The following is a 26928-nucleotide window of genomic DNA, read 5'->3' as shown; positions in this document are numbered from 1 at the left end:
GAGACCTGCCTGGCTCTGCCTCTCAAGTGCTATACCAAAGGTACAGATTACCATCCATGCCCAGCATGCTTTGTTCTGAAACAGGGTCTCACTCCTGAGCCCAAGCTGGGCTGGAACTCACTAGCTCAAGCTGACCTCAAAGTAGTGTCAATTCTCCTGCCTCTGCCTCCTGAGTGCTAGGATTACAGATTTGGGAGATAATACTGTCCCTCTAGAGTCTTGTTCTTTTTTTTTTTTTTTTTTCGAGACAGGGTTTCTCTGTGTAGCCCTGGCTGTCCTGGAGCTCACTCTGTAGACCAAGCTGGCCTCAAACTCAGAAATCCTCCTGCCTCTGCCTTCCAAGTGCTGGGATTAAAGGCGTGCGTGCGCCACCACTGCCCAGTTTACAGTCTTGTTCTTAAGAGAACTATGGCAACAGATGCAGTAGGTGCAGAGATGGCTGCCAGCAATGCAGAGTTTCAAGTATTTCCTAACTTCTCAGGCTCTGGTAAGGCCTGAGGCTGGCACACGCCTGCCAGTGCCCTGCTGAGGGCCAGTAATCAGTCACTCCTCACATCACCTGCAAGTCGGATGAGACGAGAGGCAGCTGGGCTGAGGCTGGAGTGAAGATGCTTGAGTGCTCTGACACGTCTTCTGAGGCCTCGACAGAGTCCTGCATGGTGCACACACCCACTCAACAGTCAGGAACAAACCCTGGGGGCAGGGTTCACCCTCGGACCCTGGAGACTTGGGAGATGAAGGGTGAGAGTCTTCAAGCAGGCCAGGCCAGGACTGGTCTATACATAGTGACCGTCTCAATAGTCAGGCTGCACATTCTACCTTCTTTTGCTATTTAACAGGACAAAACCTTTATTTGAGTATGCTGCCACCATGTGATGGTCGGTGCCTCTGTTATGGGCATGTGACACAGAAAGGAAGACTAGCATCACGTCTTACCCGAGAGAAGATCAGGCTCTCCTTCCTTTCTCTTCATTCCTTACTTAGTACTTAGTACTTAGTACTTAGACTTAGGTGCTGGTGGCTGAGCAGAGGCTTTAGTCTATGAACTCCAGCACTGTGCAAACCTGTCCTCCGAGTTCTCCCATCCAAGGACTAAGCAGACCTGACCCTGCTTAGCTTCCAAGTCCAGAAGAGATCAGACGTTCAAGGTGGTATGTAATGCTGTAGACAGCATTACAGTGCTAAGAAGAATGAAATAGAAAATGTATCTAAAGTCACCTTTGAAATGTTTAGATATAAAAAACGGGTACAAATATTTCAATGGACTTCTAATGCTTAACGATTAGCAATTTTCACTTAAGAAAGGGTCCCTGGGTCCTAGTAGTTTTCATTTCTGTTCCAGAAAAAAAAGTTGGTTATGTTCACTACTGCCTTCGAAGGTGACGGGAGAGGAGCGGCTCTTTGGAAGGGGACACTTGCTTTACTCATTTATAGTTTTGGGAGGAGTCTCTGTCTCCCTGCTAGCCCTACAGTCCCGGATCAAGCCACCTTCTAGCCTTAGCAGGCACCAGCCATGGGATCCAGCGAAAGCCAAGCTCAGTTGTTTCCTTCCTTGGGTCAACCGAACCCTCTGCACAGGGCCTTAGGAACTCAGCCGTATGTCACAGCCTACTTAAGGAGTCCTCCTCTGGAAGAAGGCAGCTCTCACAACTGTGGAGATTTGGTTAAATTGATTTGTTTTGTGTTTTGAAATTCTTATAGCCAACTGGAATGTGGTAAAGGATGCCTCCAATCCCAGCACCGTGGAGGAGGATTCAGGACCCAGGCTCAAGGTCCATCCTCAGCCACTCAGAGAGTGAAGACCTGCTGACTTAGGGTTTCCTTTGCTGTGATGAGACACCATGATCAAGACAACTCATATAAAGGACAACTGACTTACAAGTTCTGAGGTTCTGTCCATTATCATCATGGCGAGAAGCATGGCAGCATCCAGGCAGGCATGGTACTGGAGGAGCTGAGAGTTCTACATCTTGTTCCAAAGGTGACAAAGAGAGGACTGACTTTCAGGCATCTAGGAGGAGGAGCTCAAAGTCCACCCCGACAATGACACTCTTCCTCTAACAAGGTCACATTTCCTAATAGTGTCAGTGCCTGAGCTAAGCATATTCAAACCACCACAGCTACACCAGACTATTACATTTAGCTAGGCAGTGGTGGCACACACCTTAAGTCCCAGCACTCAAAAGAACACATTTAAAAAAAAAATCAACACATTTTTTTATTTTAAAGATGTATCATTTTTATTTATGTGAGTACACTGTAGCTGTCTTCAGACACACCAGAAGAGAGCACCAGGGGGGCTGGAGAGATGGCTCAGCAGGTAAGAGCACTGACTGCTCTTCTAAAGGTCATGAGTTCAAATCCCAGCAACCACATGGTGGCTCACAACCATCAGTGTACTTAGATATAATAAATAAATCTTTAAAAAAAATAAAAAGAAGAGGGCATTGAATCCCATTACAGATGGTTGTGAGCCACCATGTGGTTGCTGTGAATTGAACTCAGGACCTCTGGAAGAGCAGTCAGTGCTCTTAGCCATTGAGCCATCTCTCTAGGCCCCTATTTATTTATTTCTGTAGCCAGACTTTGGCTACTTTGTGGGTTTTTTCTTCCACCCTTCTTTTTCCACCTTTTCAATCCCCTAACACTAGGTAAAAGATAAAATGGGATAGGAAGGAAGGAAGGAGAGAGAAAGAAATCCCAAATTAAAATCAGAGGTAGGAAAGAAGGCAATGTTATAGATTATTTCCTGCTGATTAGGTATGTTGAGTTCCTTGGGGGCAAGTTTGATCTTTGACATCACAATATCTAATTTATTGTTGTTATTGTTGTTGTCTCTTTGTGTACGACTATAGCAACCTGCCAATAACAACTAACAACCCACTTTTGGGCAGTTTATACACCTCTGAAAAGTATCCAGAATTCCAAGCATCACATACATGCAGAAACTATTTACAGCTGGCAAAACCACGCCCTGCTAGAGCCTGAGACAAATCACAATCACCTGCTGTGAAGCAGCCCCATTCCCCACACCTGGGAGTAAAACAAAACCATATTCCCATAAGACTTCTATGTTTTTTTAAAAAAAACAAAAAGTCTCAGTACAATTTTCCTTGTGGAGGAACCCACACACGCACACATGCACCCATGCATGCACAAACACGCATATGTGCACACATTCAAGAACACATATATGGTTACAATTAAATAGAACCCTAGCTCTGCCCGGTAGTGGTGGCGCATGCCTTTAATCCCAGCACTTGGGACGCAGAGGCAGGCGGGTTTCTGAGTTCGAGGCCAGCCTGGTCTACAGAGTGAGTTCCAGGACAGCCAGAAAGAAAGAGAGAAAAACCTACACAGAGAAAACCCCTGTCTCGGAAAAAGCAAAAACAAACAAAAAACAAAAAAAGAGAAACTAACTCTTTGGGCCAGTGAGAAATCTCACCAATTAAAAAAAAAAAAAAAAAAAAAAAAAAAAAAAAAAAAAAACTTGCTGAGAAAGTCTGATGCTAAATTCCCTGCCTGGAACCCACATAAAAGTGCGACAATCGGGGCTGGAGAGATGGCTCAGCGGTTAAGAGCACTGACTGCTCTTAACCTGAGTTCAAATCTCAGCAACCACACCGGTGGCTCACAACAACCTATAATGAGATCTGATGCCCTCTTCTAAGGGGTCTGAAGACAGCTACAGTGTACTTACATATAAATTAATCTTAAAAAAAAAGTGTGAGAATCAGCTCCACAAAGTTGTCCTCTGATCTCCAGTGGTATGTGCAGACACGCGCGCGCGCACACACACACACACACACACACACATACAGAGTTTACACACAACAATGATGATTGTTTTGAGACAGGGTCTCAGATGTGTAGCCCTTTCTGTCCTCAATATATATACAGACCAGGCTGCCCTCAAACTCACAGAGATCCACTTGTCTATGCCACCCAGGCATTGGAATTAAAGATATGTGCCAACACAACCAGCAAAGAAAAAAAAATTTTTTTTAAAGAACTCTTGTCAAAGTCATTTACTGAAGATAATCTGATTGTACAGCTAGTACATGCCAGCAGCCATGAGGCTAAGCACCAGGTGGGCTTCAGGTTTTTTATCGTTGTTTTTTGAGACAGGCTCTGCCCTGCCAGTTTTATCCTAACAGTTGGGATAGAGCGTCTCAACCTGATAGGGTCCTAGATAGCACTCAATCCTTTGTGCGGGTCTGGTCCCTGCATTGCGGGGAGCTTGGAACTCTAAACAACCCAAGGAGGCCATACTGTCCGCACATTTAGAAATGGCCCCTAGGGGGAGTCATCATCCTCAAGTGAACGCACAGAGCCATTTCCGACAGAGTCCCGGACCAGGACCAACGGTTTTCCGTCACTGGTAAATGAATGGAAGTCACAAGATGCACTGGTGGGAACCGTATTACAGTCCCCGGATGATTCGTCAGCTCTTTGTGGAACCAGATTCCGACTCCTAGCTCAGAATCTCTTCGCGGCTACTCCCTACCCAGACGAGATACTGCTCGAGAAAGTCAGCCTCTGTCTGGCATCCGACCGAGGCCTCGGAGTCGGAAGGCTTAGGGACTTCTCCCTTGTCCCCACCAACCCTCTGCCTTCCCGACAAGGGTTAACGCAGCAGGCTTCAAAGTCGCCGCAGCGCCTCTAGGGGGCGACGCCCTGCACTCCTGTGGTCACGTGACAACGAGGGCGGCCACAAGCGCCAGGCTGGCCAATAGGAGACGGGAGCGGGGTCCCGGGACTAGAAGAAACGGCGGCCGGGAGGGGGCTACGGGATCATGGGGCTTCTGACCATTCTGAAGAAGATGAAGCAGAAAGAGCGAGAGCTGCGGCTGCTCATGCTGTATCCTCCGAGCGCTAGAGCGGTCGCGAGGGTAGCGGGGCCCGCCGGGTGGGCGGAGCCGGGCGTGGGGGGGCGCGGCCGCCGTGGGTACCTATTGCCGGTGGTGCGTCACGCACGCGGCGCTACCACTGCTCGGCGCGGGGCCGGGGAGGGCCGTACCACTCTGCGGGGTGGGGGTTGGCGTGCAGAAGGCAGCCCGGTGGTCTCAAGGCCCGGCCTAGACTTGGGACTCCAGTATCACTGCGAGGCGCGACGCAGTGGTGGTGACTCGGACGTCACGCTGCCTCGGGCTGGCCCGAGCGTGGGCCCTGCTCCTCCCTGGCGCTGACCCCCTCCCCTTCATCTACGGGTGTAGGCCTTGGCGCTTCCCTTAGGGTCGGAATCCCAGGGTCTCGAGGACCGCCTAGGCTCCTGCGAGTAGGCGTGGACTCGGTTGGCCACAGGTCCCGCTGTCACTTAAGGCCACCAGCGACCTTTCACCGCATTAACTGGCACCTGCATCACCCGTCTTGCACTGTGCCGGGCCACCTAGGCATCTGCGATCCACAAAGTAGCAGAGGGAGAAAAGGAAATTTAATGTGCACGTAGAACTTTACCACTCGTGCGTGTTTTAGACAATTCTGAGAAAGACACTCATTAGATGACCTCCAAGCACCTATGTTAGGGAATTCGGTAAAACAGGGAAGCGAAAAAGGCTTCATTTCAGATATTCTGTGATGAAAGGGGAGAAAAAATTGATAAAGCAAGTAAGATATGTAGTGTAGGATGAGAAGAATAGAGTCCACAAGGAGGTAGAGAGAGCTGGGAAAACGTAAGCAGAGGACCTGCAAGTGCGAAGGCCCTGGAGGAGGATAAGACAGGCATGTTCAAGAAAGGTTGAGAAGGAAAGAGCTGGAGAGAGGGAGAGCCCATGGGCTGGGGCCATTTAGGCAGCTGGACTATGAAGGGAGCACAGGATGGTGGCTTAGACCATGGTGGTAGTAGGAGAGTATTATGACTTGCTGCTGAATGGGAGAAGACAATGAGGGAGATGTAGCCAAGCATGAACTGGTCTCTGGCCAGAGTGTTCAGAAGGACAAGGAGCCACTTGCTGAGATGAGAGACGCATGTCCCTGGGAAGACACCAACCCTGACTGTTGGGCAGGTAGGTAGCAGCCATCAGCCTAGAAACGATCATGGGATGGCCCAGCTGGGGAGTGCTGAGACCCAGGTGTAGACGCTTGTGTGAAGTCAGATGAGGGTAACAGGATGGGGTCTGGGAGAGGGCCAAGGAAAGAGCAGCAGCGCCCGGAGCAGAGCAGAAGCTGGGCCACCCGGCCAGTGGAGAGCAGTAAGGGGGTCTTCGGAGACCTACCTGGCAAAGTGAGGCTTCAGGAAGCATCAGGAGCCAGTCTGCTAACAGTAGACCTGTAGAAAGCAAGAGGCTAAGTAAAACTGGTGCAGTGGTGAAGAACCAGGGAACAGGGGTTCAGTGCCCAGTACCCACTTGGTGCTTCACAGCCTTGTGTAACTTCAGTCCTGAGGTCCTCGTGTAGGCAAAAACTCAAAATATTCTAAGCAAACAAAAAATGAGCATGGTATCGAACACCTCGAATGCCAGCGTTCAGAAGGTAAAGGCAGGTGAATCTACGGGCTTGAGTCCAACCCGGTCTACAGAGCAAGTTCCAGGCCGGCCAAGGCTACATAGACCTTGTCTCAAAAAAAAAAAAAACCAAAATGCAGGAAAAGTCCAACATGGTGTTACATGCCTGTAGTTCTGGCACTCAAGAGGCAGAGGCTGGAGAACTTTGACAAGTTTGAGGCCAGTTTGCGTTACATAGAGTTCCAGACAAAAAAAACAAAACAAAAGAAAACAAACAAACAAACAAAAACAATACAAGCCAAAAGATGGAAGTTGGTACAATGGAGTATAACACCTGTTCCCAGGATGCACCCCAGAGGAAGCTGTGGCCGACTCAGCAGATGGTGGGGGAGTGGGTGGAGACAGGTTCTGCTGCAGTAGTGCGCAGCACTCGAGGCGTGAGGCGAGAGTTTGGTGATGAGAGGAGAAGGGATGGAAGAGTGGATGTTGTTGGATTGACAAGACAATCTGCTGGCTTTCCAAGGTGAGAGTTGGGCTGCAGAAGGTGGAAGGTATTCACCCGTGCCTCTCAAAGGTGGGAGTCACAGAGCCAGAGTCAAGTGAGTAGGAAGAGGTCCTAAATGTAGAGCCTGTCCCTTCTCCCCTCCGCTCAGGCTTTGGCTGCCCCACAGTCTCACCTGCGGTTGAGCTCACCTATTGGCTTGTTCTCTGCAACGGAGGCTGTGGATCATTCCAGAGACAGATGAAGGTGGTTGCCACCTCTAGATACTTGCCCTTTACTTGGTCCTTCAGAAGGCTGGGCCCATCTGTTTTGGGCCTCAAGACCCCACAGAGCCTTGTCTGGTATCTTAAGTTGAAAGCCATTCCTTCCAGGAATGTCCTTCACTGGTTCCAAGTACCCAACCTTCTCTTCTGCTTTATTTAGTCTTTAATTTTTTTTTTTTAAAGATTTATTTATTTATTATATGTAAGTACACTGTAGCTGTCTTCAGACACTCCAGAAGAGGGCGTCAGATCTCCTTACGGATGGTTGTGAGCCACCATGTGGTTGCTGGGATTTGAACTCCGGACCTTCGGAAGAGCAGTCGGGTGCTCTTACCCACTGAGCCATCTCACCAGCCCTAGTCTTTAATTTTTTAACACTTATTTATGGATGTGAGAACTTTGTCTGTACACTGGGGTGAGTGGCTGGTGCCCACAGAGGTCAGCATTTGGTTGTGAACCACCAGGTGGATGCTGGGAACTGAACCCAGGTCTTCTATAAGAGCAACATGTGCTCTTTACTGCTGAGCCATCTCTCCAGCCCCATTACTTAGACTTTTGCTAGTGTTTAAGCTTCATAAGGGTGATGAGTTTGTCCCCCAACATCAGAGGGGGCCTGGCACTTAATAGGCACTCAATATTTGATGCGTAAATTAAGTTATTTTGAGTTGGTCAACATGATAGAATTCCATTTTCATACTTCTACATTTATCTCAAGCCAGTTATGGGTCAGGCACGTGCTCAACTTGCTTCTACATACAGTAGGAAAGTACTAGTCCCTAGGAGGGTGGTAGTGTGATGACATGTCCTCCAACAGAACTCAGAGACCTCTCCTTAGCCTTTGTGCCCCAGTGGCTTGGACAACGCTGGCAAAACAACCATCCTCAAGAAGTTCAATGGAGAAGACGTGGACACCATCTCCCCGACACTGGGCTTCAACATCAAGACCCTGGAGCACCGCGGGTGAGTAGGGTCACCGAGGGCCATTGTGGGGCTGGGAGGAGGCTGGGAGGGCAGGAGCAGCCTGACCTTCATCGCCCCTTCCTTCCCAGATTCAAGCTGAACATCTGGGATGTAGGTGGCCAGAAGTCTCTGCGCTCCTACTGGAGGAACTACTTTGAGAGCACGGATGGCCTCATCTGGGTGGTGGACAGCGCCGACCGCCAGCGCATGCAGGACTGTCAGCGAGAGCTGCAGAGCCTACTGGTGGAGGAGGTGTGCCCCAGGCTTCCACCTGCAGCTAGGCCAGACACCCGCCACAAGTGCCAGGATTTACTGGGGCACTTGGGGAGGGAGTGGGTCCGTTCTCTCACTGGGCCCCAGGCTGAGACTTGGATGCACATCTCTGCCTTTACTGATTCGCCACTGAGTCTCGGTCTCATTGTTGCAGGGCTGCCGCAAGGCTAGGGCCAAGCTCAGGGAGGCAGTGAAGCTTGCACAGGAACCGAACCTTGTTGTGTGGGTTCAGGAAGACACATGACCGCTCTGAGCCTTAACTTCCACATTCCTAAAGTAATAATTAGGCTAATCTTGCCATTTCTTGTCTGGACCAAAAGACTTGTCTTGTTGACAACAGTTTTACTCTGTATCTCAGGCTGGCCTCAACTGGCTGACACTGTCCCTGAACTCCTGATCCACCTGCCTCTACTTGCCAAATGATGTGTGTGCCACACATCATTCCAGGTGTATACCACCGCACTCCTTCATTATTGGCTTCTTATTTATCTGGGCAGGGCTTCTGTTTGTTGTTTTGTTTGTTGTTTTGGGTTTGTTTGGCAGCAGGGTGAGGGTGGGTGTTTGAGATCAGGTTTCCCTATGTAGTCCAGGCTGGCTCCAAACTCTCTCTCTTCCTGCCTTAGGCTCCTGAGTGCTAGGATTATAGTTGAGCACCATTGAGCCATGCTCAGGAATTTTCTTAAGCTGCTAGTTTTATTTGGATGCTGCTATTTCTCCATTAATGTGCTCTGTCTGTCCCAGAACTTGGATCATGGTGCCACATTTCAGTTAGTGGAAGGCCAGGGCTCTTTTGAGAGGGTAAGAGGGAGTTGCTAATGGCTGTGTGGGAACCACAGGAATGCATGGGACTGTAGGCTCACAGAGACACATGCCACTGGTATGACTTCAGGCTCCCCCACCCCCCGGTATTGAAAAGGTCTAGACAGGTCACTGCTGAGTCAGGGCCCAGCAGGCCTAGGCTCAGAAGCTGGACTTCTCTGTGCACAAGGAGAGGTTCCAAAGACAAACACATCAAGGGGAAGAAGTAGAGAGAGACAGCAATGCGGCAGTAAATGCGGCTGGAAGTAAGATTTAAGGATTCTGTGAACTAGGAGGGGCAGGTGGTTATATCCCAGAGTCCCCAGGGCAGCCTCCAGCACACTTATGTTTTCTGCACACGGCCAGAGTTACAGAGGGCTGGGGGATGACTACGGAAGAGAAAACAGGCTTGGAAGAGAGAGATGGCCACTGTGATATAGCATCATAGCCCCGTCCACTGCCTAACCCTTCTGGGCCTCAACAACCTGGAGCTCTGTTCCTGACCCTGTGTGCTGACCACCAACCTCGTGGCTGGTTTAGAAGGGATCAAGCCGTATGCTAAACCTCCCCCACCCCCAACCCATCTTCTCTTTCCCTAGCGCCTGGCTGGAGCAACCCTCCTCATCTTTGCCAACAAGCAGGACCTGCCTGGAGCACTGTCCTGTAATGCTATTCAGGAGGTGAGTCAGGCCCTGGTGCAGGCCTACTGAGTGAGATGAAGGGTCTTTAGGACTCGATTCTTTTTAATTTTACTGTTTCTTGGTTTTTTGAAACTGGGTTTTGGTAGCCCTAGCAGGTTTCACACTTACTAGGAAGCTGAGGATGGCTTTGAACTACTTACTCGTCCTCCTGCCTCCACCTCTGAAGTACTTGGGATTACAGGTGTGCACCACCACGGCCAGTGTCTGCAGTGCTGGTGACTGCTCCCATAGCTGTGCATGCCAGGCAAGCACTGCTAACTGAGCTACACCCCAGACCCATCTTAATTGTTTATTTCTGATCCCAGTTTCTATAACCTAGGCTGTCCTAGAACACACCATGTAGCCCAGGCTGGTCTCAAACTCAGCAGCAGTCCTCCTGCCTGGAATTTCAAGAATGCGCCTATATGCCTGGCTAATAATTGGCATTAAACGCCATGATTAGCTCCTGCTGTGTGGCAAGACCTAGGAGGGGGTCCTGGGGTTTGATGATTAATAACATAGAATGCCCCACAGTCTGGGAGAAGGCAGACCTGTAACTAGGTCATTTCACAGGATTCTCCAGCCAGACTGCAAGGAGTCTTCCCATTGCCATGGTCCCTGTGTGGGTTCACAGGTGTCATTCTTGACCACTGTACAATAATCTCATGAGGGAGGATCTGTCACCTTACAGAGGGTGCAGCAGACAAGTTAGGTTGCCTGCCCAATGTCACATAGTAGGTAAACAAGCCAGGATTGCGTGTCATGTTGACCCAGTCTGGGAACCATGGTGTATCTTAACTGTCACTCCAGCAGGCTTAGAATCTTGAGTTTTGATTGTTTAATACAGGTTTGATCCCTCTTGCCCCCCTACCCCAGTGTACTACTGTATTGTAGGTGCACCCCTCCACACCTGGCTTTATTTAGAGTCTCGCTGTCACCTTTTTCCCTGCTGTGTGATCGGGGAGGTTGTAGAGCCTCTGGATCAGGATGCCTTTGCAAGAGATGGAATTATTTCTGTGGTCCCTGCAAAATGCCTGGTCCTGTCACACACTCAGCAGCCCATGCTGGTTTTATGTCACTGACGGTGGCACGAGTATGTAGCTTCAGAGCCACCCACTGGGTGACTGGAAAGGACAAGCTGAGGCCTGCTGGTTCCACCGGTCCTTTCTGTCCCCAGGCCCTGGAGCTGGACTCCATCCGCAGCCACCACTGGCGCATCCAGGGCTGCAGTGCTGTCACAGGGGAAGACCTGCTGCCTGGCATCGACTGGCTCCTTGATGACATTTCCAGTCGTGTCTTTACTGCCGACTGAGCTTCTTCAGTGTCCCCAGGTCCCTGTCCTCATCAGACACCAGCCAGAGGGATGAGCACCAGCTGGCCAGACTAACACTCCCAACCCCACCATGACCTGCTGCTGCTATTACTGCCCATTGCTGCTCCCCCGGGTGAGGGCTGTCACCCTGTCTCCCAAAGTGGCCTGCAGCTGCCATGCCAAAAGGAAAGGCTGGGCTGGGAGGGACTACCTGCTGCTGCCAGGGTCCTAGGTGTCGCCTCGCCTCGGTCCAGCAGTGAGAATAAAGCACTCTTCACCCAGTTCCTGGCTGAGCCATTTGTGAGTCACTGACTTTAGCACTCACCTGGAAGCTGAGTCCAGAGGGGACAGAGCAGAGCGGAGGAAGAACTGGTTTAGTCCTCCCCTGCTAAGGAATGGGCAGAGCATGGAAGCTCAGGGCAGGGCTCGCTGGGTCCATCTGCAAGTAACCAAGCAGCCTTCCTATAGGAGGAGGCATTGAAAGAGGGAGTCAAGGAGGAAAAGAGAGGTTTCTGAGAAGGGGTTGCCAATTATCTAGAGGAACACCTGCCTTCATCAGTATGAATTACAAAAGACAAAATGAACAAACAACCCCCAAGACTTTCCAGTACCAGCCTGGGCTCATGAATAGTTTACATTCAGTTCCTAACTTGCCAGTGCAACCAGGAAAACTTGCACCCCATGGGCAACCTGCACAGCTGTAGGAGGCCACATCAGACAGACTGATAACAGACTGGGGTGTACAGAGTGGGAAGATGTGGCTATGTCAGCCGGGGATGACACTCGAGGCCCTCAGCTGCCTAGCCAGGCTGTCCCTTGTTCCATAGATCTGCGCATCCCTACCACAGGAAAACTTGACCCACCTGGGACCTGCATCCTGCTCCCTGTGGTTTACACAGGTAAAGACTGCCTTGTTCTGTCATTGCTCGAGCTTGAAATTGAAATGCCCAGGGCAGAAACTGCCCCAGGGTGTAGGGCAGTTACCTAAAGGAATGTGATGCCACACTGGGCTTGGGTCTCACCCATGCTGCCTCCAGAGCAGCAGAGGTCTGAGCAAAGCCTGGCTGGCTCCTCAGGCATTGGGACAGGAACAGTCCACTAGAACCCAACTGTCCTTTCTAACCCTCGAGTGGAACTGCTGAGGGGTTTAAAGGGTCTTCCCTGTCCAGGTGTGTTGGTTTGTATATGCTTGGCCCAGGGAATGGCACTATTAAGAGGTGTGGCCTTGTTGGAGTAGATGTGTCACTGTGGGGATGGGCTTAAATGCCCTCAGCCTAGCTGCCTTCAGATGAAGATGTAGAACTCTCAGCTCCTCCTACACCATGCCTGTCAGGGTGCTGCCATGTTCCCACCTTGATACTGGGCTGAACCTCTGAACCTGTAAGCCAGCCCCAGTTAAATGATGTCCTTTATAAGAGTTGCCTTGGTCATGGTGTCTGTTCACAGCAGCAAAACCCTAACTATGACACCAGGCTCAGCTCTCCCAAGACACTCCCCTCCCCTCTCCTTTTCCCCTGATCTTCCTCAATTTTTTTTTCATTTTTTAGATGGAGCTCCCCTGTGTGTAATGTAGGTTGGCCTAAAACTTACTATCTGCCTCTGTCTCCCCAGTGCTGGGATTACAGGTTTGCACCACCACTCCAAGCCCAGCTTTCTTTGTGCTGATTAAATTACATACCAAGGCATCTGGGAACACACTGTTGTCTCAGAGTCCGGGGAAAGTCACTCAGGAATGCTGGCAGCCAGAGCATGGAGAAGGAATCGGTCACAATACAACCAGAAGCCAGCAAACATCCCTGTTTGGATCTGTGACATCTCCCTTTAGATTAGCATGATGTTCACTGTCCTTAGCCAGAGCAATCTCTGGAAACTTCATCCGTTCCTGCCAAAAATCCCAGGAGAGGCGTAAGTTTACGGTACATGGCAGTAAGGGCAATGAACACCCATCTTCTACTCTGACTTGCTATTTAAAAAAGGACTGTCCCCAGCCCCTGAGCAGTGTGTATGTGTGTTGAGATAAGTCTCAAGTCTTCAGCTTTATCAGGTGACAGCAGCAGCTGGCCTTTTCTCCACTACCTGAGGCCTGCGTGCTCTCATTCTCATCATGAAGAAAACCCAGGCCCCAGAGACACCCATGGCTCTGCTATGCCCTTGTTAATACTGATAGAACTACCTGACTCATCTGGGCTTCTGTCTGTCTGGCAAAAGATCATGTCAGGCCCTGCTGTCGATAGGAATCAGCTGATGTCAGGGGCATCATGAACAGTGGGTAAGTGTCAACTATGACTGTGATTTGAAACAATGGGAGCTTATGCATTCAGGCACTGATACAATGGAGTCACCCCAGTGCCAGTGCTCCTGGTACTCTGTGTGTGTGTGTGTGTGTGTGTGTGTGTGTGTGTGTGTGTGTAGGGAGAAGTGAATTAGGCATAGAGAGCAGAAAGCAGCAAGGTTACAGTGGCCACAGGACTGAGTAGAGCGCAGGTGCGGAGGTGGAGTCCTCACCTCATGGTCAATGGCAGGAAACACGGGGCACAAAGCAGCTGCCACCTCTCCCTGATGCTTCTGCTTGCATATGGTGCTCCTGTACATCTGTACAGGGCCAGGAACTACACTGCTGCAGACAAAAGAGCTTAGCAAGGGCCAGGAGAAGGAAAGAAGCAGGAAGCTAGGCATAGTGGTGTGCACCTGTAATCCCAGCACTTGAGAGTGGAACAGGAAGACAAGGACTTCAAGGACACCCTCAGCTGCACAGAGAGCTTGATGCAAGCTGGGGCCATGTGAGATGCTGCCTCAGTGTGTGTGTGTGTGTGTGTGTGTGTGTGTGTGTGTGTGTGTGTGTGTTTGGGGGGGTGGGGTGGAGAACCGAGGCGGCACTGCCTCTGTATCCTGAGCACTTGTGATGGTCATGAGGGATTTGCCTCTGTCTAATTTTCACAGGGGACATCAGCTTTATGTTTAACCGAGTCCTTGGGCTTTCTCAGCCTCCACTCCTCAGACCTGCGGTGATTTGAACAAGAATGGCCTCCTTAGGCTCATATATTTGAAGGGTTAGTCACTAGGGAGTACCAGTACTTAAAAAGGAGTAGGAGGTGTGGCCTTGTTGGAGCAAGTGTATCACTGGGGGTAGGTTTTGAGGTTTCAAAAGCCCATGCCAGGTCCAGTCTCTCTCTCTCTTCTTGCTGCCTGAGGTCCAGATGTAGAACTCTCAGCTACTTCTCCAGCACTGTGTCTGCCTTTGTACCACCATGGTGATAATGGACTTAACCTCTGAGACTAAACAAGTCCCAATTAAAGGGCGTCTTAGGTTTTTACTCCTGTGAACAGACACCAAAGCAACTCTTTTTTTTTTGGGGGGGGGGGTTGGTTTTTTGAGACAGGGTTTCTCTGTATAGCCCTGGCTGTCCTGGAACTCACTTTGTAGACCAGGCTGGCCTCGAACTCAGAAATCCGCCTGCCTCTGCCTCCCCAATGCTGGGATTAAAGGCGTGCGCCACCATGCCCGGCTCCAAGGCAACTCTTATTAGGACAACATTTAATTGGGGCAGGCTTACAGGTTCAGAGGTTCAGTTCAGTATCATCAAGGCAGGAGCATGGCAGCATCCAGGCAGGCATGGTGCAGGAGGAGCTGAGAGTTCTATATCCTTCACCTGAAGGCTGCTGGTGGAAGACTGACTTCCAGGCAGCTAGAATAGGGTGTTAAAGCCCACACCCACAGTGGCACACCTACTCCAACAGGGCCACACCTTCTAAGAGTGCCACTCCCTGGGTCAAGCATATACAAACCACTACATTCCACTCCCTGGTCCCCATAAGCTTGTTCAAACACAGGAGTCCATGGAGGCCAAACCTACCCACAGCATAATAAAAAAGTACATTTAGTCCAACTTCCAAATCCCCAGTCTATAGCAGTCTCAGCGATGTTAAAGGTCCAAAGCCTCCTCTTAGATTCACCCAATCGCCTAGCTGTAATCAGCTGGGCAGACTCCACACTCTGCATCTCCATGTCTGATGTCAAAGCGATCTTCAGATCTCCAACTTCTTTTTTATCTTTGTTGGCTACAACAAACTTCCCTTTCCTAGGCTGGTTTTACTCCGTTAGCAGCTTTTCTCAGCAGATAGCCCATGGCTCTGGCATCTCGAACATCTTGGGGTCTCCAAAACAACTTCAGTGTTATAGCTTCTTGTTTCAGTGTCTGGGATCCACACATGATCTTCCGGGCTCCTCCAAAGGGCTGGCGTCACTTCTCCAGCTCTGCCCTCTGTAGCACTCTAAGCTCAGGTTGATCCACTCCACTGCCACTGCCATTCTTGGTGATCATCCCATGGAACTGGCATCTCCAACACGCTGGGGTCTTCTGCTGCAATCAGGCCTCAACCAATAGCCCCTCACAGGCTGTCTTCATGGTGCCAAGCCTCAACTCCTTTGCATGACTCCTTCAGTCCTGGGCCACCAAATACAACTGAGGCTGCACCTTCACCAATGGCCTTCCATGGCCTCTCACAGTGCCAAGCCTCAGCTGCTCTTCATTGACCTCTTCATGTCTTCAAAATCAGTACCACCTGGGTGACTCTTATACATTACCAAGTGCCTTGGCTATCTCTGGAACCCAGCTTCTTTATGCTCTCAGAAAACACTTCCTAGAAGACACCATGACCAAGGCAACCCTTATAAAGGACATCATTTAATTTGATCAGGCTTACAGGTTCAGAGGTTCAGCCCAGTATTATCAAGGAAGTAGCATGGCAGTATCCAGGCAGACATGGTACAGGAGAAGCTGAGAGATCTACATCTTCATCTGAAGGCAGCTGGTGGAAGACTGACTTCTAAGGCAGCTAGAATGAGGAGAGTCTCAAAGCCCACACCCACACACCTACTCCAACAGGGCCAAACCTTCCAATAGTACCACTCCCTGGGCTGAGCATATACAAACTATAACAAATGGTTTATTTTCTTGTTTGTTTGTTTGTTTGTTTTCGCCCTCAAAACAGAGATTCACCTGCCTCTGCCTCCTTAGTGCTGGGACTAAAAGTGTGATGTACCACCGCAGCCAACATCTCAGATTAAAAAAAAAAAAAGATCTATTTATTTATTATATGTAAGTACACTGTTGCTGTCTTCAGACACCCCAGAAAAGGGAGTCAGATCTCATTACAGATGGTTGTGAGCCACCATGTGGGTGCTGGGATTTGAACTCAGGACCTTTGGAAGAGCAGTCAGTGCTCTTAACTGCTGAGCCATCTCACCTCAGATTTTTTAATGGTTCTTTTTTTTAATGATTTATTTATTTATTATATTTACATATTTACATGTATTATATTTACAGCACACTGTAGCTGTCTTCAGACACCCCAGAAGAGGGCGTCATACCTCATTATGAATGGCTGTGAGCCACCATGTGGTTGCTGGGACTTGAACTCAGAACCTTTGGAAGAGCAGTCAGTGCTCACAACCGCTGAGCCATCTCTCCAACCCTTAATGGTTCTTTTATCCACTCTTTCCTATTTGAAGATGGGATTTCTGGTAGTGGTGGGATGTGCTGCAATCTATGTTTAGTGATAATCTTCCACACCAATTTGGCCTTGATCAATTGGTGTTGGGTTTTCGCTATCCCTGTGTTGTGCCAGCATGCCTCTTGATCTGATCTGTTACAGAAGATACTGTGTCAGGTACCACTTTCCATAGATGAAAAACTAGATGCATGCAGTTACAAGAGGGAAATGTAATGCTTACCAAGGATTTCAGCATTTGGGAGATGGAAATTGGAGGGTCAGAAATCCAAGGCCAGCCTCAACTACATAGAGAGTCTGAGGCCAAACTGGGCTACATGAGATCATCTCAACGTCCAACCTCCCCAAATTTGAAGCAGTTAAGGGGAATTCAAATACGTGTAAGTGTTGTGATTTCAGAGCCTCTGTCACTATCCAGTTTTTTCAGCATCAGAAAATGTCAGTGTGTGTCGTTCCCCCCACCCCCCAATCCGCACAGGGAGGCAGGGAACTTGGCTCTGCTAGGCACATTTTGAACACAATAAAAGTTGCATGGGTTAGACCCTATGCCAAGCACCTGAAGTTCCAGATACTCAGGAGGCTTAGGTAGGAGAATATTTTAAGCCCAGAAGTTGGTCAACACAGCAGAGATCTTAGCTTAAAATAATTCATAAATAAGAGGCTGGATGAGTGTAAAGAAGATAAATAAAGAAACGTTTCGGAGGTCTGTAAGGAGGGTTTACGTTAGGGGGAAGTGGGTTCAATCACATGCCAGGATGCCAGCTGGTAAATCCTCTCCCAAACAACCAATCCTTAGTCTCTACCTAGAACTCCGCTTTACCAATGACCTAGAACTTGTCAGACACTCCCTTAGCCACGCCCCCAAGCCAAGAACGGTTGTGTCACTTGCGACTAGGTCCCTGGGCCTGAAGAAGGGCGCAGGCCGGATCCTGGCAGTGGCAGTAGGCTCAACACGCGGGGAGCGGGGGCGACGTGCAGGAGGAGGAGCCGGCGACCGGCTCCGCTGTCATGTCGCGCCAAGCGAAGGATGACTTCCTGCGACACTACACAGTCTCGGACCCTAGGACCCACCCCAAGGGTTACACAGAGTACAAAGTAACCGCTCAGGTGAGGTGGGACCCAGCGGGGGAGCATTACCCTTTTAAGCAGCTCCGGATCCGTGCTGTACCTTAAAGGCAAAGAGCTTCAAGGAGGTCGCGGTTTGGCCTACACAAATAGATTTCCCCTTTAAGAGGCGCCTGAGACAGAAGATTTAAGGCGCCTCACCTCCTGGGGCGGGGCTAAGGGTCATTTTTTAAAGTCTGTGGAGCTTGGCTCTGCGCTTGGCCCGGTACCCCCTCTCTGTTGTTGGTGATGTCTAGATGCGGTCTACGAATTTCTCAAAGCAAGAAAACTCCGGATTAACCTAAATATTCCTTCTCTAATCGCTTAGAGTAACTTTTGGTAATTTTCCCTGCTTGATCCGTAAAAGCCCCACCACCACCTTTTTATTTATCTATCTTTTCTTTTTTTGAGACAGCCCTGGCTTTTGCGAACTCACGATGTAAACTAGACTGGCCCGGAAGTCACCGAGACCCTCCTGCATCTGCCTCCCAAGTGCTATGATTAAAGGCGTGCACCACCAGGACCAACTATAAAAAAAGCTCTTTAAAAGTTTAAATGTATGTGTGTGTGTATATACACATATACACATATAATTTTATTATACTATTTATATATTATATATATATAATTTGTGTGGTTTTAAAAACTCACGCAAAAAAAAAAAAAGACTGGTCTTAACAGATAAGGAAGTCAATAAGCTGAAATTGGTGTTTGTAACAATAAAACTTAGAATGAGCTCGTAGAAACATCAGCATGAAAGAATGCTTTTAGAATTTTACCCAAGGTAACTATGGAGGTCTCCAATGGGAGAAACCGGGTTGCTGCGGAAAGACTGACTATATATTTTCTTGTACTTAAATTTTTTTCAACTTGGCAACTGTTTGATTAGTGGCTTGTCGACTGTTAAAAGGAAGCAAACACATACAAGTCGCTCCCAAAGCAATCTAAGTCAGAGTCTTAGATACGTCAAGAGTGTTCCGGGGGTTTACTTTTTCATGCCAAAAAATACAAATATAATAATTGTCTCTAGGAAGATGCCGGAGGGTAGAAAGGATGACAAGGCATTCAGAACCCTTATGTCTTCCTGTTAGCCTTTTAGATCTAGTCACATGCCTTACACATGCATAGAGTTGTTTTTTTTTTCCAGTGCTAGGGTTGAACTCATGGCCTCCCACATTTTAGAGAACTCTCTCTCTCTCTCTCATTCTCATTCTCTCTCTCTCTCATTCTCTCTCTCTCTCTCTCCATGTCTCTCTCTTGCCACAGCACCCTACAAGATGATCCTTTTTTTATTTTATAGATTTATTTACTTAATTTTTTTCTTTATTTATTTCGAGGCATGTTTTTTCCCTGTAGCCCTGGTTGTCCTGGGACTTGTGTTGTAGACCAGGCTCAAACAGAGATCCATTTGCCTCTGCCTCCCCAGTGCAGCATCCCTAGGGATTAAAAATGTGTACTACCCCTCCTGGCTTATTTACTTAAAGATTTAAAACGTAGTTGTTTTTTTAAAAAACAAAAACATCTGTGCACTCTCCATGCAATACCAAAGGAGGCCAGAAGAGGGTGGTAGATCCCTATTGATTGGAATTACAAGCGCTTGTGTGCCCTCACGTTGGTGCTGGGAATAGAACTTCTGTCCTCTAGAAAGCAGCCAGTGCTCTTAACCTGAGCCATCGATCCAGCTCCAGATTTATTTAATTTTATATGTATGAATATTTTGCCTGTATGTATGTTTATGTACCAAATACAAGCCTGGTGAGATCAAAGGTCAAAAGAGGTCTTGAATCTCCTGGAATTGGACTTAGAAATTATTTCTATCTGCCATCTCAGTGCTGGGAACCAAACCCAGGTCCTTGGCTACAGCAGCGAGTGCTTTTACCTGCTGAATCATCTCTCCTTGTTTCTGGCTGATGTACGTGTCTGTGTGAATGTGTAGCACAACTGCGTGTGGATGCCTGTTGAGGTCAGAGGAAGGTGCATCAGATCTGATCCCCTGGAGCCAGAATTACAAACGATTATGAGCCACATAATGTGGGTACTGTTCTGGGCACTGAATGTAGTGCTTGGAAGATCAGGTCATGCTCTTAACTACCGAGCCACCCCTCCTGTCCCCATCCTTAGATTTTAAATGGGCATCTTAATCATGTCTGGTTTGCTGAGATCTAGAAAAAAAAAATGGAAAGGATGTTTTGAAAACTGTTGATTCTAAACTGTACAACCTTACTGTAAAACTCCCATAAGCATAATAGCAAAAACTAAGTGTTACTTCTGTCTCGGGCCAATTCTGTTCTTCCAGAGTGCCCAACCCCACTGCTAACTCTGTCTTCATGGGTATGAGACATTGTAGCTCCTCTCTTTTTTTTTTTAAAGATTTATTTATTTATTATATGTAAGTACACTGTAGCTGTCTTCAGACACTCCAGAAGAGGGCATCAGATCTTGCTACGGATGGTTGTGAGCCACCATGTGGTTGCTGGGATTTGAACTCCGGACCTTTCACCAGCCCGTAGCTCCTCTCTTAAGAAGAACTGGATCCTGGGACAGACTCTCATTTTTTTTAAATGATTTATTTATTTTTACTTTATTTTCTGTGCATCGGTGTTTGACACAGCCAGTGCTCTTAACTGCCAAGCCATCTCTCCAGGAACCATCTCTCCAGCCCCTAGACTCTCATTTCCTGAGAAGCATAGTTTTGTTTTGTTTTGTTTTGTTTTCCTTTCTGAATACCAGGACGTGGCCCTAGGGAGGAACTGGGATAGAAGTTGAGTGCCAAGCCTAGGGGTGAGTGTCTTTACCCCACTTAAGAAGCAGAAGCAGCCACATCTCTGTGACTTTGAAGCCAACCTAACCGTCAAAGCAGGTTCTAGGCAGTTCTAGGCCTGCCAGGGCTACAGAGGGGAGCCTTGTCACTGCTTAAAAAAAAAAAAAAAAAAAGGAAAAAAAACCCGCCAATTAAAAAAAAATAATAAAGTTGGGAGATGATGGAGAGATGACTCAGCAGCTAAGAACACTGCTGCTCTTCCAGAGGCTCTGAATTCAGTTCCCAACTAACACATGGTGGTGCAGCTCACAAAACATCTGCTGGCATGTAGGTATACATGCAGATAGCACTGCTAATTTTAAAAAAAATACAAGTAAAAAAGTTAAAAGGTAGCCGGGCAGTGGTGGTGCACGCCTTTAATCCCAGCACTTGAGAGGCAGAGGCAGGTGGATTTCTGAGTTCGAGGCCAGCCTGGTCTACAGAGTGAGTTTCAGGACAGCCAGGGATACACAGAGAAACCCTGTCTCGAAAACAACAACAACAAGTTAAAAGGTTTAAAATAATAATAATAATTAATAATAAAAGTTTGTCTACAAAGTGAATTCCAGGACAGCCAGGGCTATACAGAGAAACCCTGTTTCAAAAAAACCAAAATAAATAAATAAATAAATAAAAGTTGAGTATAGGGCTATCTAGACATTCAGTATACTCACGTTTATAAGATAAAGATACAGTTATACAAAGGAAAATTTTCTCAAGGAGCTGAGGATGTAACTCAAGAAGTCCTGAGTTCAATCCTTAGTATCAAAAACAAATAATAAAATAGCTTAATTTAGTAGTGCATGCTGTAATCCCAGCACTTGGGAGGCAGAGGTCGAAGGATTTGGAGTGCAAGGCCAGCCTCTGCTACACAGTCAATTTGAGGCCATCTTAGGCTACATGAAACCCTGCATGCAGAAATCCAAAAGAAAACTTGCTCCAAGCCTTAAATCCAGGCCCATTTATCCCAGCATGCCCATTATTCTGAAAGACACTGTGAGGGGTGGCGCAGTGTTGCCTGTCAGGCTCTGGTCTCACCTGGCTCCCACCTTTCCTTTCTCAGTTCATCTCAAAGAAGGACCCAGAGGATATCAAAGAGGTGAGTGTGGCTCCCAGGAAGAAGGGCTGTTCCTGTACACATCAGCATCAGTAAGGGAAGAGCTGGTAACCAAGGACAGCCTTCTTCCCTGACCTGTGCTGGAGAGGGTGTGTGCAGTCCTTCTCGGACTCTAGGATACACTTAGTGTGGGAAGGCCACTTTCCACCGTGCTGGTCCAGGTCAGTTCTCAACTGCCTCACAGGTAGTAGTCTGGAAGCGGTACAGCGACTTCCGTAAGCTCCACGGGGACTTGGCCTATACTCACCGAAACCTCTTCCGTCGCCTAGAGGAGTTTCCGGCCTTCCCCCGTGCCCAGGTGTTTGGTGAGTATTGACTCTGAACCTCTCTGCCCCAGTGTGCGGGCAGCAGGGAACTGGTCTGGTGGGAACTGTGAGTGTGATGTTGTACCCTGAACAGCCATCTTTGGAAAACTAGATGGGCCTTCTCAGATGGCCTCATTGAAATATGGGGAAAGTGAGACTCTGAGCAACCTCCCCTTTATTGTGTGTCGGGCTATGAACAGTCCCAGCAAGATGAGGCTCGTCAAGGTGAAAGGCCTTTGTCTGAGCCTTAGTCTGTTCTCTGTTTCGATAGCACAGAGGATGCATTAGTTACCATAGGAACGATGCTTATTTTGACATATGGCTCTGTTCCAAAGTTCAGAGGCCACATCTGCTGATGGCTCTGTTGCTGGCAGAGGCCTAAGGTAGCAGGGAGAGAGTCAAGGAGGACATGAGGGACAGAACACCAAGCTAGCTTTTTTTTTTTTAAAGATTTATTTATTTGCCGGGCGTGGTGGCGCACGCCTTTAATTTAATTTAATTTAATTTAATTTAATTTAATTTAATGGGGGAGGGGGCAGAGGCAGGCGGATTTCTGAGTTTGAGGTCAGCCTGGTCTACAGAGTGAGTTCCAGGACAGTCAGGGCTACACAGAGAAACCCTGTCTTGAAACAAAACAAAACAAACAAAAAAAAGATTTATTTATTTATTTATTTATTTAATGTATGTATGTGAGTGCACTGTCACTGTCTTCAGACACACCAAAAGAGGGCGCCAGATCCCATTACAGATGGCTGTGAGCCACCATATGGTTGCTAAGAATTGAACTCAGGACCTCTGAAAGAGCAGTCAGCACTCTTAACCGCTGAGCCATCTCTCCAGCCCCCAAGTTAGCTTTTATAGCAGAGAACCCAAGAGTCCACTCACCCATTAACTACAGGAGTTCTCAGAGTGTGTTGTTGGCAGGCCACCCCAAGCCAATGAGACCATCATGGAGAGTAGGCTAGAGTGCTGGCTGTGCCCCCAGTACAACAACAACTAAGGTAGAGCTAGCCTATACTACATGTAGCTTTGCCATTTGTTGTTGGTTTGCTTCAGTTTTTGTTTTTTCCATTTTCTTGAGACAAAAAAAAAATCTCAAATGTAGCCCAGGCTAGCCTTGAACTTCTAACGATCCTCCTACCTTAGATTCCCAAGTATAAGCTAACAGGTGAGCCCCACCTTGCCCAGCAGTGGGACAGCTTGCTCTGTGACCTTGGGCAAGTCACCTCCTTCTCTGAGCTTCACTGCCCTCCTGATCGTATCCAAGCCTCAAATGGCCTTTCCTGTCAGACATGATAGCCCACACCTTTAACCCCAGCACATAGAAGGCAGAGGCAGGTGCATCTCCGTGAGTTTGAGATCTTCATAGCAAGTTCAAAAGCCAGCTAATTACAAAATGAGACATTAGCCGGGCGTGGTGAAGCATGCCTTTAATCCCAGCACTTGGGAGGCAGAGGCAGGCAGATTTCTGAGTTCGAGGCCAGCCTGGTCTACAAATTGAGTTCCAAGACAGCCGGGGCTACATAGAGAAACCCTGTCTCAAAAAAACCAAGAGAGAGAGAGAGATTGGAGAGAGAGAGAAACAGACAGAGAGGGAACAGAGAGAGCGAGCCTGAAGCCCCCCCACCCCACACCAATACACACACTGCTGCTCTCCTGCCCTGGGGTCTGCAGGGCGGTTTGAAGCCTCTGTGATCGAGGAGCGGCGCAAGGGCGCGGAGGACCTGCTGCGCTTCACGGTGCCCATCCCTGCACTCAACAACAGCCCCCAACTCAAGGAGTTTTTCCGGGTGAGTCTGTCTGCTCGCCACCCCCGCCCCCAGTCAGCTCCCTTGTACTGCTTCCCGCCCTGCCAGCCACATTCCTGACCCCTCCCCTGCTGAACTTTGTCTCCTGCAGGGCGGGGAGGTGACACGGCCCTCTGAGGTGTCCAGGGACCTGCGAATCCTGCCACCCCCTCTCATCCCCACACCACCTCCGGATGAGGCCCGGCTACTTCAGCCGCTGCCTGCGGAAAGGAGGGGCCAGGAGGAGTTGGAGGTGCCAGGTATCTCAGGGTCAGGGAAGGAGTGAGTCCTCCTCCCACAGGGGAAAACATAGGGGTGGGCAGTCCCACCGTCCTCCTGGGGAGGACCTCTGAACAGGTCATCTTCCCTTCTGAGCTCAGTTTGCTCACCTATCAGATAGGATCTGGCAACCTATTGGTGGCCCTGTCAATACCCATGGCTGCTGCAAGGGCTAATCAAGACTGTTTTGAAATCGGAGCAACAGTAGGTACAGACATCTGTCCCTCTGGTCTCTCCTCAGTGGATCCCCTCCCGTCCAGCCCTGCCCAGGAGGCCTTGGACCTTCTCTTCAGCTGTGACAGTACGGAGGAAGCTTCCAGCTCCCTGGCTCGAGGTCCCCTCTCTGAGGCTGAACTTGCCCTTTTCGACCCTTACTCCAAAGAGGGTAAGGAGCAGGTGTGGGGTAGCGGAACTAAGGGGTGTGAAGGGAGACCCTCTGTGGCTGTGAGCAGCTCTGGGAGGAGCCCAGGAGGATGGAGCTGGAGGATGGAGGGAGTCCTCCTCTCCGGGCAAACTCTGGGTAGCATATCACCATAGGGTCCTATTGCTCACAGACTTGCTGTGTCTGGCCTTGGTGGCACGCACCCTGCATCCTAGCACTTGAGAGGCAGAAGCAGAAAGACCAGAAGTTCAAGGTCATGGGCCAGCAAGATGGCTCAGAAGGTGAAAGCCCTACCTTATGAACCTGGCAACCTGGTTCCATCCCAGATTCCACTGTAAATGATTAAAACAAACAAACCAACCCAGAACCTGTCCTCCAGCCATGGCATGCTCACACCTGCACTCACGCCTGCACTCATACCTGCACTCACGCATGCACTCACGCATGCACTCTCCCATGCAGCAGTAATAATCCACTAAGCCGTTACAAAACCTCCTGAGCCAAACCAAGGAAACAGATCCCAGCTGCTTCCTTCTACTCAAGTGAATTCAGTGGGACAGTTTGGTGTCCTGGGGTGGGCAACAGGCCCTGAGAAAGAGAGGGCCAGTCTGCCCTCACTCCTCCCTGTTTTATTACAGAAAGTACAGGCCCCAGCCCTACCCACACAGGTGAGCTGGCAGCCATTGAGGTAGAGTCCAAAAGGCTGGACCAGGAACCCTGGGAGCCAGGAGGACAGGAGGAGGAAGAAGCTGAGGATGGAGAGCCTGCCCCAGCTTACCTTGGCCAGGCCACAGAGCTCATCACTCAAGCCCTGCGGAATGAAAAGGCTGGCGCCTACGCTGCTGCTCTCCAAGGCTACCAAGATGGGGTGCACATTCTTCTGCAGGGTGTCTCAGGTGGGTAGGGCAGTAGGGAGGAGGGAAAGTAGAAAGCAAAGGACCAGGGGAGGTGGTGCAGTCGGTAAAGTGAGTGCCGTGCAAGCAGAAGACCTGAACTAAATGCCCAGAGCCACACATAACAGTGTGCACCAGCAGAGACGGTTCCAGCAAACGTACCCATGACAAGATGGGAAGCAGGGACAGGAGAATCCCCAAAAACTCGAGGGCAGCTGAACCTGGCATAGGCTGCAGAGAACAGAGAGATCTTATCTCCGACAGACGACAGACACGGTGATAGGGGAAGACCTACACCCAAGGTTGCCCGCTGACCCTCCCGTGCTCACTCACACACATACAATACATTCTAAAGAAAGAAAGAGGGACCGTGAACATCTGTTTCTCACAGGTCAACTGGAGACACTGGGCAGAATTTTCCCTTATTTTTTTTAATAGCCTCATAAAATGAGGCAAAGACAGGAGGACCCAGGGAGGGAAAGGACACATTATGACCTGGGTTCTGAATGTAGGTGGGCCATCTGCTTCCTCCAGGTGACCCATCCCCTGCCCGCCGGGAAGGTGTGAAGAAGAAGGCAGCCGAGTACCTGAAGCGGGCAGAGATGCTTCACACACACTTGCCCTAAGGGGTGGACCCTTCCTGGGATGTCAGCTCCAGCACTGCCAGCCACCCCCACTGCTCTCTTTGGGACCTGGCCGTGCTTCCTGCTCGTATGACTACCAGGGGCCATATCTGTATTAACTGGATCAAGTATAAGAAAAGCAAAGACTTCTCAGCTCTGACCTGCCTGCCTCCTTGGAATTAGACTTGAACTTCTGATCCTGCCTATCTGTTCTATGTGAGTGGCATCTGGGCCCCTAACCTGTCAGTTCACCCATCTAGACCAGAGTCTGTAGCCAGACCTGGCCCACTGCCTTTTTTGTAAGGCCCTTGAGAGCCTTCCTTCCTTTCTCTTTCTTTCCTTTCCTTTCCTTTTCTCTTCTTCTCTTTCTTTCTTTTTTTTTATGGTTGGAAGAAAAAAGATTCTTTGACTAGTGAAAATCTCATAAAATTTAAATACGTGTGAGTAAAACACATGCCTGAACACAACCAGGTCCATTTGCTTATTATTGTCTGTGGTTGAGTTTACATTGTACCAACAGAGTTGAATAAGCGGTGTCTGGCACATCATACCCATTATGTTTATAAGAAGATAAAGAGAGGAGGAATATGTTCCATTGAGGTGCTTCAGCTGGCCCTTGCCAAGGCATCCTATCCCCCTGAGGGACCAGCCAAGCGATGGTAATAGTAGAATTTATTCAGGACATGGGAAGGGGAGTTAAGAGGGTACTAGAGGCAGAGAAAGGCAGAGAGAGGAGGGGGGGAGAGAGAAGTAGAGGAGTAGAGAATTAGAAGCTGGCCATGAGCACAGGGAGGGGGAGGGGCAAGGGACTAGAGCAGGAGCAAGAAGGCAAGAGAGAGGAGGGGGCAAGCAGCCCCTTTTATAATGGGTCAGGCCTACCTGACTGTTGCCAGGTA

General features: G+C 49.1%; 2 protein-coding genes, 1 long non-coding RNA gene and 1 other non-coding gene across 7 annotated transcripts; 3 read left to right on the top strand and 1 right to left on the bottom strand.

Annotated features, from left to right (window-relative positions):
- Positions 1 to 3983: 3983 nt before the first annotated feature.
- LOC115489019 lies at positions 3984 to 13434 on the bottom strand. The gene is made up of 3 exons (XR_003952891.1): positions 12910 to 13434; positions 11557 to 11693; positions 3984 to 6268 (listed from the first exon to the last, which is right to left on the bottom strand). It is a non-coding gene; the product is annotated as an uncharacterized LOC115489019 (long non-coding RNA).
- Positions 4761 to 11509, top strand: Arl2 (ADP-ribosylation factor-like 2). The gene is made up of 5 exons (NM_019722.3): positions 4761 to 4861; positions 8058 to 8168; positions 8258 to 8420; positions 9839 to 9919; positions 11097 to 11509. Exons 1-5 carry the CDS (start codon positions 4797 to 4799, stop codon positions 11229 to 11231), a joined length of 555 nt encoding a protein of 184 aa, NP_062696.2. The 5' UTR covers positions 4761 to 4796; the 3' UTR covers positions 11232 to 11509.
- Positions 11035 to 11097, top strand: Mir12193 (microRNA mir-12193). Its single transcript, NR_162796.1, has one exon. It is a non-coding gene; the product is annotated as a microRNA mir-12193 (primary transcript).
- A 48-nt stretch (positions 13435 to 13482) lies between the features above and the next one.
- Snx15 (sorting nexin 15) lies at positions 13483 to 26499 on the top strand. Of its 4 annotated transcripts, XM_006531831.4 has the most exons (9): positions 13485 to 13500; positions 17638 to 17849; positions 21710 to 21745; positions 21948 to 22068; positions 23743 to 23858; positions 23968 to 24115; positions 24376 to 24519; positions 25155 to 25412; positions 25944 to 26499. In XM_006531831.4, exons 2-9 carry the CDS (start codon positions 17751 to 17753, stop codon positions 26033 to 26035), a joined length of 1014 nt encoding a protein of 337 aa, XP_006531894.1. In that variant the 5' UTR covers positions 13485 to 13500; positions 17638 to 17750; the 3' UTR covers positions 26036 to 26499. The 4 variants fall into 4 exon arrangements, with proteins under 4 accessions (XP_011246953.1, XP_011246952.1, XP_006531894.1 ...); XM_011248651.3 differs by lacking the exons at positions 25155 to 25412; positions 25944 to 26499 and adding an exon at positions 24689 to 25104 and having other exon boundaries at positions 13483 to 13500; XM_011248650.3 differs by lacking the exon at positions 21710 to 21745 and having other exon boundaries at positions 13484 to 13500.
- The last annotated feature ends 429 nt before the right edge of the window (positions 26500 to 26928 follow it).

This window comes from Mus musculus, chromosome 19 (genome assembly GCF_000001635.26).
Source record: "Mus musculus strain C57BL/6J chromosome 19, GRCm38.p6 C57BL/6J".
Lineage (NCBI taxonomy): Eukaryota > Metazoa > Chordata > Mammalia > Rodentia > Muridae > Mus > Mus musculus.
Note: the sequence above shows the minus strand (reverse complement) of the source record. Positions and strands in the feature narration are given on the sequence as shown.

Coding starts and splice junctions, on each gene's coding strand:
- Arl2 (NM_019722.3), top strand. CDS start 4,797: ATGGGGCTTCTGACCATTCTGAAGAAGATGAAGCAGAAAGAGCGAGAG. Junction 4,862..8,057: donor GAGCTGCGGCTGCTCATGCT/GTATCCTCCGAG, acceptor TTTGTGCCCCAG/TGGCTTGGACAACGCTGGCA. Junction 8,421..9,838: donor AGAGCCTACTGGTGGAGGAG/GTGTGCCCCAGG, acceptor CTCTTTCCCTAG/CGCCTGGCTGGAGCAACCCT.
- Snx15 (XM_006531831.4), top strand. CDS start 17,751: ATGTCGCGCCAAGCGAAGGATGACTTCCTGCGACACTACACAGTCTCG. Junction 22,069..23,742: donor CCCCCGTGCCCAGGTGTTTG/GTGAGTATTGAC, acceptor TGGGGTCTGCAG/GGCGGTTTGAAGCCTCTGTG. Junction 24,520..25,154: donor CGACCCTTACTCCAAAGAGG/GTAAGGAGCAGG, acceptor GTTTTATTACAG/AAAGTACAGGCCCCAGCCCT.